Source organism: Garra rufa, chromosome 19 (genome assembly GCF_049309525.1).
Source record: "Garra rufa chromosome 19, GarRuf1.0, whole genome shotgun sequence".
NCBI classification, from domain to species: Eukaryota; Metazoa; Chordata; class Actinopteri; order Cypriniformes; family Cyprinidae; genus Garra; species Garra rufa.
Genome location: NC_133379.1, coordinates 14,918,484 through 14,932,269, shown reverse-complemented (window position 1 = coordinate 14,932,269; position 13,786 = coordinate 14,918,484). Strand labels below are relative to the sequence as shown.

At 47.0% G+C, this 13,786-nt stretch overlaps 1 protein-coding gene across 1 annotated transcript in view; it reads right to left on the bottom strand.

Annotated features, from left to right (window-relative positions):
* The window catches only part of LOC141292526 (solute carrier family 22 member 4-like), a 40,614-nt gene that overhangs the window by 12,532 nt on the left and 14,296 nt on the right, over window positions 1-13,786 (bottom strand). The window contains exon 5 of the mRNA XM_073824555.1: window positions 9,803-9,929. Coding sequence (XP_073680656.1) covers window positions 9,803-9,929 — 127 coding nt within the window. The remainder of the gene's footprint in view (window positions 1-9,802; window positions 9,930-13,786) is intronic.

Below are 13,786 nucleotides of genomic sequence, written 5' to 3'. Positions count from 1 at the left end.
GGCACCGCCGCCATAGGAACATCAGCGGGCACCGCCGCCAGAGGAACGTGAGCGGGCACCGCCGCCAGAGGAACGTGAGCAGGCACCGCCGCCAGAGGAACGTGAGCGGGCACCGCCGCCATAGGAACATCAGCGGGCACCGCCGCCAGAGGAACGTGAGCGGGCACCGCCGCCAGAGGAACGTGAGCGGGCACCGCCGCCAGAGGAACGTGAGCGGGCACCGCCGCCACAGGAACGTCTGTGGGCACCGCCGCCACAGGAACGTCTGCGGGCACCGCCGCCACAGGAACGTGAGCGGGCACCGCCGTCAGAGGAACGTGAGCGGGCACCGCCGCCACAGGAACGTCTGCGGGCACCGCCGCCACAGGAACGTCTGCGGGCACCGCCGCCACAGGAACGTCAGCGGGCACCGCCGCCACAGGAACGTCTGCGGGCACCGCCGCCAGAGGAACGTGAGCGGGCACCGCCGCCAGAGGAACGTGAGCGGGCACCGCCGCCAGAGGAACGTCAGCGGGCACCGCCGCCAGAGGAACGTGAGCGGGCACCGCCGCCAGAGGAACGTGAGCGGGCACCGCCGCCACAGGAACGTCTGCGGGCACCGCCGCCACAGGAACGTCTGCGGGCACCGCCGCCACAGGAACGTCTGCGGGCACCGCCGCCACAGGAACGTGAGCGGGCACCGCCGCCAGAGGAACGTGAGCGGGCACCGCCGCCAGAGGAACGTGAGCGGGCACCGCCGCCACAGGAACGTCTGCGGGCACCGCCGCCACAGGAACGTCTGCGGGCACCGCCGCCACAGGAACGTGAGCGGGCACCGCCACCACAGGAACGTCAGCGGGCACCGCCGCCACAGGAACGTCTGCGGGTACCGCCGCCACAGGAACGTCAGCGGGCACCGCCGCCATAGGAACGCGAGCCGGCCTCGCCGCCAGAGGAACGCCAGCAGTCACCGCCGCGTCCGGCACAGAGAAAAGCGGTCACCACCGCGTCAGGAACAGAGAAAACGGTCACCGCCGCGTCAGGAGCAGAGAGAGCGGTCACCACCGCGTCAGGAACAGAGAAAGAAAGCGGTCACCGCCGCGTCAGGAACAGAGAGAACGGTCACCGCCGCATCCGGAACAGAGAGAGCGGTCACCGCCGCGTCAGGAACAGAGAAAGCGGTCACCGCCGCGTCAGGAACAGAGAAAGCGGTCACCGCCGCGTCAGGAACAGAGAGAACGGTCACTGCCGCGTCAGGAGCAGAGAGAGCGGTCACCGCCGCGTCCGGAACAGAGAAAGCGGTCACCGCCGCGTCAGGAACAGAGAGAACGGTCACCGCCGCGTCCGGAACAGAGAGCGTGGACACTTCCCGCCTTCCCACGGAAGAGCCACTCCACCCCACTGCAAAGCGGGAACGCCGTCGCGCCGACTCGGCCCTACAGGCCTCCATCTCGGCCAGTTGGAGGTAAATGACCTCCTCGAACCGAGCGGGCCGACGCCGCCTCAAACGCCGCCGCCTCCTCAGAAAAAAAAAATTACTCCCCACTGGACCCATCTGTGGAGTCTGCATTCTGTCACGTGAAGTCAGGAGGAGGTCTGGGTCCAAATGCAGGAAAGTATATTTATTAAATAAACAAACAAACAAACAAAACACAAACAAGGCAAGGTCAGAAACATAAACTTCAAAAACGAGAAAGACGAGAAACCAACCACACAGAGACCAGGATACATGAAAACAATGCAGACTCACCAGGGTAGTGGAAGTGTGGAGATATAAAGACAAATCATAAGTGTTATCAGCTGGGGAAGACAGGTGACAATCAAGGCAGGTGCAACAATCAGAGAAGTGAGTGCAGGGAAGGGAAAACAGCGACATCGTGTGGCGAAGGGAAAGGCAGCAGCCCAGAGTCATGACACAGTTACTGTGAATGAAACATTTATTTAGATGAAACACGTATTTTGTGTAGTGAAAAGGATATTTTGTGATTATGTGTATTGTACTAACACAATTGAAAATATGCTTAAATGTTTGAAAAAAGTGCACTTTTGATGATCTGTTGTGATATAAGTACTAAGAGTTTTGAAAATGTACCAATTGCTTGTGAAAACTGCGCCAAACCAATTAAAAAAACTGTAATGGAAGAAGCTGACTAGTACAATATGCTATATACAATTTATACGTTTACATTTAGTCATTTAGCAGACACTTTTATCTAAAACGACTTACAAATGAGGACAATAGAAGTTATCAAAACCAACAAAGGAGCAATAATATGTAAGTGCTATGACAAGTCTCGGTTAGCCTAAAGGCCCGTTCACACCAACATTCTAAAAATTGTTTCAAATTTAAAAAATAGCAGTGTTCACACCACAACTATAACGATAATGATACAGATCAACGATATAACTTTCAGAACTATTTTTTTGCAGCTGATGAACGATAAAATACTGACAGCTAATCAGACTTCATTCAAATTTAAAGGGCTTGTGCATTTGAAATAGCAGGCAACATTGTACAGGAGCAAACAGACATTGCACAGCAAAGAGAGCAACATAAAACATAAAATTAGCTCAGGAATTCAGTACTAGTTTGGACAACATTGTCTTGCCTCCTTTGAAGGTGCAGTAGAAAACAGTCTGTATTGTTTTTATTCCCTTACATTGACTGCATTAGAGATCAGATAGTTTACGCTAAATTTACTGTTTAGATGCGCTCGAAACCTGCGTGCTGAGGACACCTACTGGTTGAAGTCTTGTAAATGCAATACAAACAGACAGTTATCGTTCACTGGTGTGGACGCAAATATAAATATATATTTACATAAATATATATTTATATATTTACTCCCCATGTGCTTCCCTTGACCTTGTTTTCTCTCGTATGTTACTATGCCCATATTTTGTTATCTTCCTGTTCCCTTTTTAAGGGAACTTCGAAACGCGTCCTCTAGGGGGCACTAGGGGAAACGCCGTCAGTCTGACTTGTGTGTGAAGAATACATGGAATTGGCCAGCGACAGCCTATGACGTCACTACCAGCGCGACCACAGTATAAAAGGGCGCACAACATTCTCTTCTTCGTCTTTACTGGCTTTTTGTCTGAGTGCACGTTCTCTCACCAATATAGGCTTGTGTGGTAAAGAGCAAGCGCTTTCAGCTCCCAAGAGAGTTTTTAACTATAATTAATTATAATAATAATAATAATAATAATAATAATAACAACTTTTATTTATATAGCGCCTTTCCAGAGCTCAAGGACACTTTACAATGAGTGTAACAAAGAAGAGATAGTACGAACAGACATTGAAAGAAACAGTAATAAAGTAGAGAAACATTAGGTTAACAAACATACAAGAAGTCAAATATAACAAACAGGAAATACAAAACAAGACCTAAGAGACAAATATGCAGAGTACAGGTTGATCAAACAAAGTGGTCAGTTTACAAATCAGAAGTCTAGCATTCAGAAAACAAGTGAGTTTTGAGTAAAGATTTAAATTCTGAGATATTATTAACAGAACAGAGTGAGCGTGGAAGAGAGTTCTAGAGTTTGGGTGCAACAACACTAAATGATCTGCCCCCTATTGAAGAGAGGCAGTACCGAGGGACAGCAAGAAGGCTGGAATCGGAGGAACGTAGTGAGCGAGTAGGCATGTAGGGGACAAGCATATTGCAAAGATAAGAGGGAGCTAGGCCATTTAAAGATTTTAAAGCAAGGAGGAGAATTTTGAATTTAATACGGTATGCAACTGGGAGCCAATGAAGGTCATACAAGATTGGGGTTATATGGGCAGAACGTTTGGTATGAGTGAGTATTCTAGCCGCAGAGTTTTGAATATATTGTAATCTGGAGATGGAGCTGGCAGGCAGACCAATGAAAAGGGCATTACAGAAATCAATGCGTGATGAGACAAATGCATGGACGATAGTTTCAGCATCTTTGGTACTGATGAAGGGACGCAGTTGGGCAATACGACGTAAATGGAAGAATGGAGATTTAGTGACAGATTTAATGTGAGACTGAAAAGAGAGTCTGGAGTCGAAGATTACACCTACATTTTAACAGAAGTAGATGTTTTGATGTGAGAGCCAGCAATCTCACAGGTGAAACTGGTAGAAATGTTGCTGGTAAGTGCTGGGGGTCCAATGAAAATTACCTCTGTTTTGTCCATTTTGATTTTCAGAGAATTTAAGTCAAGCCAATCTTTGATGTCCTTCACACAAGCAGAGATTTTATCAATTTGGGCGGATGGAGTAGGTGTACAGATAGAATAAAGTTGAATGTCGTCTGCATAGAAGTGATAGTTTAGACCATGACGTTGTAAGATCAGACCAAGAGGCATTAGGTAAATTGTGAACAATAGTGGGCCTAGAACAGATCCCTGGGGAACACCTCGCTTCAGGGGGACAGTGGGAGATCGAAAATCCTTAACAGAGATGTAGAATTGTCTATCTGAGAGATATGAAGAAAACCAAGAGAGAGCAGTACCAGAAATACCCCGATCAGAGAGACGAGAAATAAGTAAATCATGGGAGACAGTATCAAAGGCAGAGCTGAGATCAAGTAGCAGTAATATAGACAAGGAGCCAGAATCACCAGAAAGCAGTAGATTATTCACTACCTTTACAAGTGCAGTTTCAGTACTATGGAGGGGGCGAAAAAACTTGATTGAAAAGGGTCAAAAAGATTATTATCAACTAGAAAAGACTGGAGTTGGGCCGCAACAGTACTTTCTAGTAATTTAGATATGAAAGGTAAATTAGAAATGGGACGATAATTAGATAAAACTGAGGGGTCAAGGTTGGGTTTCTTGAGCACAGGTGTAACGGCAGCAGTTTTTAGTGGCAGAGGAAATGAAGCGGAGGTAAGAGATGCGTTGATGAAGTGAGAGATAGGTGTAGAGATGACAGAGTGACAAAGTTTCAGGAAAGAAGTTGGAGCAGGATCAAGGTGACATGATGAAGAGTTGGATTTCAAGATTAGCTTAGAGACAAAATGGGGTCGTCAGGGAAAAACAAGACAGAGACTGACTGGATAGATTTGGTGGATGGCTGAGCTCTGTATCAGTAGGGAAACATTGGTGGACAGCATTAGTCTTTTCAAGCAAATAATCCAAAAAGGAGCAGCAAAACTCAGTTGAGGCTAGGGCATCCTGAGGAGGGGGGTTAGTAAGTTTGTTTATTGTATTAAATAATGATTTTGGCCTATTGCTTGATTTATTAATCGTGGCAGAGACAAAATGAGATCGAGCTGAAGTGAGAGCGGATTTATAAGATTTGAGATGATCAAGAAAAGCCAAATAATGAACAGTAAGACCAGTTCTCCTGTAAAGATGTTCAAGCCATCTACCAGTAGCCTTAAGAATACGGAGCTCAGGGGTATACCAAGGAGAAGAGTGAGTGGTGGGGACATTTCTGGTCTTAATAGGAGCATGCTGCTGTAGAATTTCAGAAATTATAGAGTGGTAATTCGATAGTATCACAGATGGAGAAGAAAGATTAGTGACATCAGAGAGGTTCGAAGAGACAGTATCAATAGCTTACAGATTGCTGTATGAAATAACAGTTTTAAGACATTTAGAATGCATAGGAAGATTGAGACTAAAGTCAAGAAGTTTTTGGTCAGAAATACCGATGTCAGAAGCAGAGATGGAAGTGATATCCCTCTTAGATGTACATATTAGATCAAGGGTATGACCACAAGTATGGGTAAGAACGCGAACATGCTGTGTCAAATTAAAACATTCAAAAACAGACAGTAACTGGGTGGTGCTGGAGCAAACAGTATCAACATGAATATTAAATTGACCAAGCAGGAGAATAGGAAATGACAATGAGCAGACAAGGGTTAACAGTTCACTGAGTTCAGAAAAAAAGCTGGACAGGGCTTTAGGAGGACGGTAGAGCAAGATAATTGTGAGTCAGCTTTCAATAACATATATTCAAACGAATTGGTGTTGTGAAAATCAAGTTGTTTCAATCGAAGATTGCCCCGATAAATGACGGCAAGACCACTATGCAGTCGAGGTCGGGCGAGATACTTATATCCATCGGGTGCACGAAGATTTAACTGGAGAAAATCAGACGGAGCTTGCCACATTTCAGTGAGAAGAAAAATGTCAAGCTTATTGTCAGTGATAATTTCATTGAGATAAGGGGCTTTATCCGATATTGACCGACAGTTCAGAAGTGCGAAGTGACGATGTACAGAATTCAGATTAGCGGTACGATGCTGGTTACCAGAGAGATAAATTAGAGAGCAATGATGAATAGCATGGTCGGCAGGCAGTTGTTTGGACGTGGACGATCGATGGTTAGTCCAGATGCACGGAAGGGCTTCGGGCTTAGAGAAAAAGGTACTCCTGAACACACGCCGTGAGCGATGTAAATACCGTGGACGCCGTAGAATCCCTAGACTCTGGCAGTGTTCACACGTCATAGAGTCAAGACGCGGGTGGCAGTTTAGGGCCCTTAACTGCGATGGTAAATATCCAATATCCATTATGAAAGTGAGGTGCAAAAAGAAGCAGAAAAGAGAAGAAAAGAAAAGAAAAAAGAATGAAAAAAAGAAAAACTTTTGCCCAAGGCATTTTAGAGCAAGTGAGAGCCAGACACAGGCGAAAACTACGCTAGCCAGACCCTGAAACGCCACTTCACCAAAACAGCAGACTAGATGGAGACAGTACCCCAAATAGCAAGCAGTAAACGAGCAGCGCAACCGACTGAGAGAGAGGTGACTCACCCATCAGAAGAGCCGAACGTGGTGGAGACGCCAACAAGGCAGAGGGCTCGCAGCGGCCCGGCAGCAAACTCACAAACTTCACAAACAGCAAAAAATTGATAGTGACAGTCCGGTTTAATTCAAACAACAGCAGTGGAAAATTGAATAATCCAGACAGCCAAACTGAATGGCGGAGAAACGTGCAGCAGAAACATACAAACAGTCCAAGTACGAAGCGGCAGCACAGACGCGCACAGCGTTCTCGTCCCAGAACCGGAAGTCCGCACAAGGAATTGAATGCGATCGTTGCATTCATTCCTTGCTTCTTGTGAAAAAGGCACACTCTGATACCCGCAGCTTTCATACGGCTTGAGCTGTTTATGTATGGTGAGAACTTAGCATATCAGCTCTTGAGGGAGTGGAATGCAATCACTGCATTAATTGCTTGTTTCTTGCAAGAGGCACAATACTCATACCCGCATTCACAAGCTCACGGGCTGTGAATAGCAATGCGTCCAGCTTTCGAGGGAACTGATGTGCTCATCGCAATGCATTCGCAAAGGAGGGAGGTGAGTCTTCACTGTTTTTCCAATTTTGCACTAACGTCCCAAGGGCAATTTCCTTAAATTTAGGGAGTTGGTACTTAGTGCTCGCTCAAACCGGGTAAACTGGCTCGACGCTGCCTGTTTTCAGCTGGGGCTGGAGGATGATGTTACTCAATGCAAGCTGATTATCTTTTTCCCTATTTAAATGGTAAAGAATTAGAGTTAGAAGAAGTTAAGTGCTACTCTCATCCAGCACCTCCTGAAAACTACAGAGCCTCACAAGCTCACCCTACACCTGGACCCTCCACATGCCTGGCTATTGGCTGCGACCTGCTGTGCTCCCCAGTGCACATAAACTTGGACTAAAATCAGCACTAAAATCCACATCACTCCCTCTATCTCAGATCTGTCCCTGTCCTCTGTCCAGAAATGCTAGCCGATCCGAAGACAAGCCCGCCGGACGATCCGAAGTCAAGCCCGCCGGCCGCTCTCAAGTCTTTTCCCATGTCCAAACCAGAGAGGGTTTCTGTTCCCATGTCCAGCCCAGAGAAGGTTCCTGTTCCCAAGTCAAGCCCAGAGAGGGCTCCTGTTCCCATGTCCGGCCCAGAGTAGGTTCCTGTTCCTGTCCTGTTCCAGCACTTGTATGTGGCGTGTGGACATGCCTTTTAGAAGGGGGGCGAAACGTCACGCCCATGCACCTGTCCCTTGTTAATTTTTTTTATTAGTCTCTTGTTCGGTTTAGTACTTATAGCCCTGTCTTTCTGTAGTTTCTTTGTCCTTTCTGTGTTGTTGTTATTATTATTATTAAGAGGTTGTTTTACCCTTGTTTTTGCTATCTGGATTTATTAAACACTGTTTGTATGGACATTCTGCTTCCATCAAGTACATTTATAATACAATCGACTTAGCCCCTATCACTTAATACTATAAAATAATGATTTTGCCTCATTCTGTCATTATGTCATGGTGTTTGTTTATTGGTATGTAATTCTTCTCACTTCCACCAAGACTCTACTTGCAGCTACGTTTCTGCTATGCCATACAGCAGAGTAATTTATATCTGAAGCTTGTTTATATCATTGCCTACATATGTGGCACCTGTGCTGCAGGTGTGAGATGAATGAAACAAGCCTAAATAGTGGTATGTTTTCATAATGCATTAAACTCTTTTAAATGCAAATGTCATTCCTCAGATGTGGTCAATCTAGTGATAAAGTTTCTCATAAATTAAGAAAGGTCTTTGATAACCATATGAGCAGCTAAATTCATTCATTCATTCATTCAACTTTATTTATAAAGCACTTTACAACCACCCAGCAGCAGACCAAAGTGCTGAACAATAAGATAAGATAAAAAAAAACACACACATAGTTCAAAGTATACATTCCAGCAAATATCAGCTCAGGTATCAAAGGCCAAGGAGAAAAGGTAGGTTTTAAGATGTAATTTGAACAAGGACAGCGAAGGGGCCTGCCTAATGTAAAGAGGTAAAACATTCCATAACTTGGGGGCAGCCACCGCAAATGCACGATCACCTCTCAGCTTACGTCTGGTTTTTGGGACTCTAAGAAGCAGCTGATCTGCTGATCTAAGAGCACGCGACAGTATATAGGGATGTAACAGATCGATATATAGTGTGGAGCAGAGCCATTTAAGGATTTGAAGACAAACAAAAGAATTTTAAAATGAATTCTATATTGTACAGGCAGCCAGTGAAGTGAGGACAAATGCTCAAACTTGCGACACCCTGTTAAAAGACGTGCTGCAGCATTTTGCACCAACTGCAGACGGGCCAAAGAAATGAAATGGCTTTATTTTCCTCAGCGGTCTCAGCTGAAAAAAGCTAGACTTGACAACTGTCCCTATTTGATTGTCCAACTTTAGGTCAGAATCGAGTTTAACCCCAAGGTTTGTGATAGTCGGTTTAATGTACTGGGCTAGGGCACTCAAATCTACCGTAGAAGTCCCAGTAATATCCCCAAAAACCATGACTTCCGTTTTCTTTTCACTGACACCTAAAAAAGAGCCATCCAAGATTTTATGTCATCAAGACACTGAAGCAATGGTCCTACAGTTTCACTTTTTTTAATAGGGACATAGATCTGGGTGTCATCGGCATACAGATGGAAAGACATGCCATGCCTCCTAATTATTGACCCAAGGGGGAGCAAATAGAGATAAAAAAGAAGAGGACCTAACACCGAGCCCTGTGGGACCCCATACAACAGAGGGGCAGGGGAAGAAACATAATCCCCAATGCTGACGCTAAACGTCCGTCCCTCCAGATAGGACTTAAACCACTCAAGCGCTACCCCTTTAATGCCCACCCATTTTTCCAATCGAGAAATTAAAATTTCATGATCTACAGCATCAAAGGCAGCGGTTAAATCAAGAAGCACAAGAATGACACAGTCCCCAGAATCAGTAGCTAAAGAGATATCATTAAAAACTTTCAACAAAGCAAGTTAAATGTAAAAAAAAAAAAAAAAAAAAAAAGCTAAATGAGACTGCTCAGAATCGTACGTCATTTGAGAAGCATAGACAGATGTGGATTTTACCTGAATTGGGGTAAAAATTATGTCAGGGGCGTTAACCCCGTTCATCTGGGCAGCATTTCTTAGAATGGCGTCGGCCTCGTCGACCCTCCCCTGTGACAGCAACCATCGTGGAGACTCTGGAATAAACCTACAGACAGCAACCATTGATAAATAATTAACTTCAGTGATTAAAATAAGATGTCAAAATCAAATAAACCAATATGAACAATGGTATGGCTTTGAATGGCTCTTCATGTTGTCTCTAGTTATTCCTTTGATGTTCCCCATTTGTAAGTCAGTAAATTAATGTTTCTGCTAAATGAATAATGCAAAAATTTAAATGTTGAGCTGTTTTGTGTGTCTTTATTAAAAATATAGTGGTGTTTGAAAAAAAAAAAGAATTAAGAGTGATAATTGTCACCAATAACGCCTCTGTGGCCCTCTCTGAACGGACGCAGCGGGAACCATCACCTGAGTATTAGTGCTACCCGGACTCCTTTCACCCACGTACCTCGGTTAGTTCCGCCTCAGCTGTTTACAATCTGATCATTAGCTTTTCGCCTATATTAGGCGCTGACTTTCTCTGTGTCATTGCGAAGTCTTATTGTTCCTATAGTCGTAATTCTAAGCGTTATCTCTGTGTTGGATTATCTGTGTATGACTCTGGACTGTGTACCCCGTTGACGATTCCTGCTTCCTGCCATTGCGACCATTCCCTGTCTATCGAACTGTTTCCTGGATTTCCTACGTTGTTCCTGTTTACCGGCGATTACTCCTGCTTGTTGATTATTCTCAATAAAGCTTGGCAAATGGATCCGCACGTCTCAGTCTCTGACTCCTCGTCACAGAAGACTTCGCCGCAGCAGGATCCAGCGGCTTTAGGCAACGTCGTTTCTGAGGTAACACGGCAAGCCTCTCTGCTTACAGTTCATCATCAACAACTGGATCGGTTAACTACCATGACCGAGGAGTTGGTGCGATCAATGCAAACGCTCACCCTGACTGTGAATCAAACCGCCGCCATGATTAATCCCCCCGCTGCAGCCGCCTCAGCGGTACCTCCCGCTGTCCCGCCCACAGCGGCCACTGCACTTCGAATGGCACTTCCGGAGAAGTATGACGGTTCCCCAGGCAAGTGCAAAGGTTTTTTGATGCAGTGTGCTATATATTTGAACTCACAGCCTCAAGGTTCGATGTCTGAAGACAGCAAAGTCTCACTTGTTTGCTCTCTGCTCACCGGCAAAGCTTTAAACTGGGCCACGGCTCTCTGGGAGGGGCGTCAAATGACTTTTCCCTCGTATCAACACTTTCTTACTAAATTCCGAGAGGTGTTTGATCACGCTGAGGACGGCAAGGAGGCAGAGGAGGAGCTTTTGGATCTCCGCCAGGGGTCTTCTTCCGCCGCTGATTACTCTCTCATGTTCCGTACCCTAGCAGCCCGGGCGGGCTGGGAGGGGAAACCACTTAAAGCTATGTACCGCCGGGGTCTCAGAATGGATCTGCAGGCTGAACTCACGTGTCGGGATGAGAAAAAGACTCTGGAGGAATTCATGGACATGGCTATTAAAATGGATCACCTGCTTCGTTCCCGCAGGAGTCGTTGCCCGCGACCTTCCTTCACTCCTCTCCAGACTCCCTCTCACACCTCCGAGGAACCCATGCAGGTGGGATTTACTCGCTTAACCGAGGAGGAGCGTGACCGAAGGATGAGAAATCGGCTCTGTCTGTACTGTGGCCAAACCGGACATTTCCGAGCCCAGTGTGCAGCTCGTCCCCCTAGATCCACTAATACTCGGGTAAGCCAGCCTCCCTTATCACCCTCTCTTCTGCTCGATGTGTGTGTAATAATCCAAGGCCGCCATGTCAAGACTAAAGCCTTTATTGATTCTGGGGCGGCCAGCAACTTTGTGGATCAGGATTTTGCTAACCGTCATCGCATGTCTCTCATTCCATGTACTCCTCCTATGGCGGTGGCAGCCCTTGACGGACGACCACTAGGAGCTGGGAGGATTCACCACATCACCGAAGCTGTCACCTTGATCACCAGCTCCTTGCACACTGAGACCATCCAGTTTCACGTCACCCAGTCACCTCACCATTCTATCATCCTCGGCCATCCCTGGCTCGCTCTTCACGACCCTCTGATCTCTTGGAAGGATCAAGACATCTCCCAGTGGTCCCAGTTCTGTCAGCAACGTTGTCTCAAAAAACCCCAGAGGAACCATCCTGTCATCCCTGACACACAACCTGAGACTCAATCACTGGAGGACCTTCCCGAGGTTTACCAAGAGTACCACAGGGCCTTCAGTAAAATCCGGGCCACTCAACTTCCTCCACACCGAGACACGGACTGTGCCATCGAGATCCTACCTGGCGCCACGCTTCCAAGAGGCCGGGTATACCCCTTATCCCAACCTGAGACCCAGAGCATGCAACAGTACATCGACGAGGAGCTCGCTAAGGGGTTCATTCGTCCCTCCACCTCACCTGTGTCTGCTGGATTCTTCTTTGTGAAGAAAAGGGACGGATCCTTACGACCATGCATTGATTATCGAGCCCTCAACGAGGTGACCATTAAATACCGCTACCCCCTGCCACTGGTACCCTCTGCTCTGGAACAACTTCGTTCAGCCCGCATCTTCACCAAACTTGACTTAAGGTGCGCATACAACCTCATCCGTATCAAGGCAGGTGACGAGTGGAAGACGGCTTTCTCCACTACGACTGGTCACTACGAGTACCTAGTCATGCCCTTTGGTCTGTCCAACAGTCCCTCTGTCTTTCAGTCCCTAATTAATGACATTTTCCGAGACATGCTCAACAAATTCGTCATTGTCTACATGGACGACATCTTGGTTTATTCAGAGAACTTATCTGATCATGTCCGCCACGTACAAGCCGTACTCAAAAGACTTATCCAGAACCAGTTGTACGCCAAACTACCCAAGTGTGAGTTTCACCTCTCTACCGTCTCCTTTCTGGGTTACATCATTTCTGCCGAAGGCATCACCATGGACGACAACAAGGTCTCCGCCGTCCTGCAGTGGCCTCGTCCCCAAACTGTCAAGGACCTCCAACGCTTCCTGGGCTTCGCAAACTTCTATCGGAGATTCATCCGCGGCTTCAGCCAAGTAGCAGCTCCCTTGACCTCCCTCACTAGCAACGGCCCCAACAAGCTTGCGTGGACGTCCTCCAGTGAGAAAGCTTTCCAAGACCTTAAGACTCGTTTCACCTCTGCACCCATCCTGAAACACCCAGATCCACAACGCCAATTCACGGTAGAGGTAGACGCCTCCAACACTGGCATTGGAGCCATTCTGTCCCAACGTCATGGAACTCCCGCTAAGCTATATCCTTGTGCCTTCTACTCCCGCAAGCTCACTCCGGCAGAACGGAACTATGACGTCGGGGACAGAGAGCTACTGGCTATGAAGGCGTCTCTGGAGGAATGGAGGCACTGGCTGGAGGGCTCCAACGTACCCTTTCTCATCCTAACTGACCACAAGAATCTGGAATACTTGAGAGCAGCCAGACGTCTCAACGCTCGCCAAGCTAGATGGTCGCTGTTCTTCTCCAGATTTCAATTCACTATAACCTATCGCCCCGGGTCTAAGAATGGGAAGGCAGATGCACTCTCCCGCCAGCATGACCAATCTCAGAATGACATCTCACCGACCTCCATCATACCCACCTCCCTGATAGTCTCTCCTGTACAATGGGACATCATGGCCGAGATCTCCGAGGCCTTAAAGACTGATCTGTCTCCTCCAGAATGTCCCCCCGAGTTAACATATGTCCCCACTTCTCTTAGGCAACGACTACTTACCCTGATCCATGAAAACCCAAGTGCAGGCCACCCCGGCATTCAAGCAACCAGAGAGCTGGTACGTAACAAGTTTTGGTGGCCCTCCATGACTCAGCAAATCATAACCTTCGTCAGAGAGTGCGTTACCTGTAACCAAACCAAGTCCCAACATCAGCACCCTGCTGGTCTGCTCCAGCCAC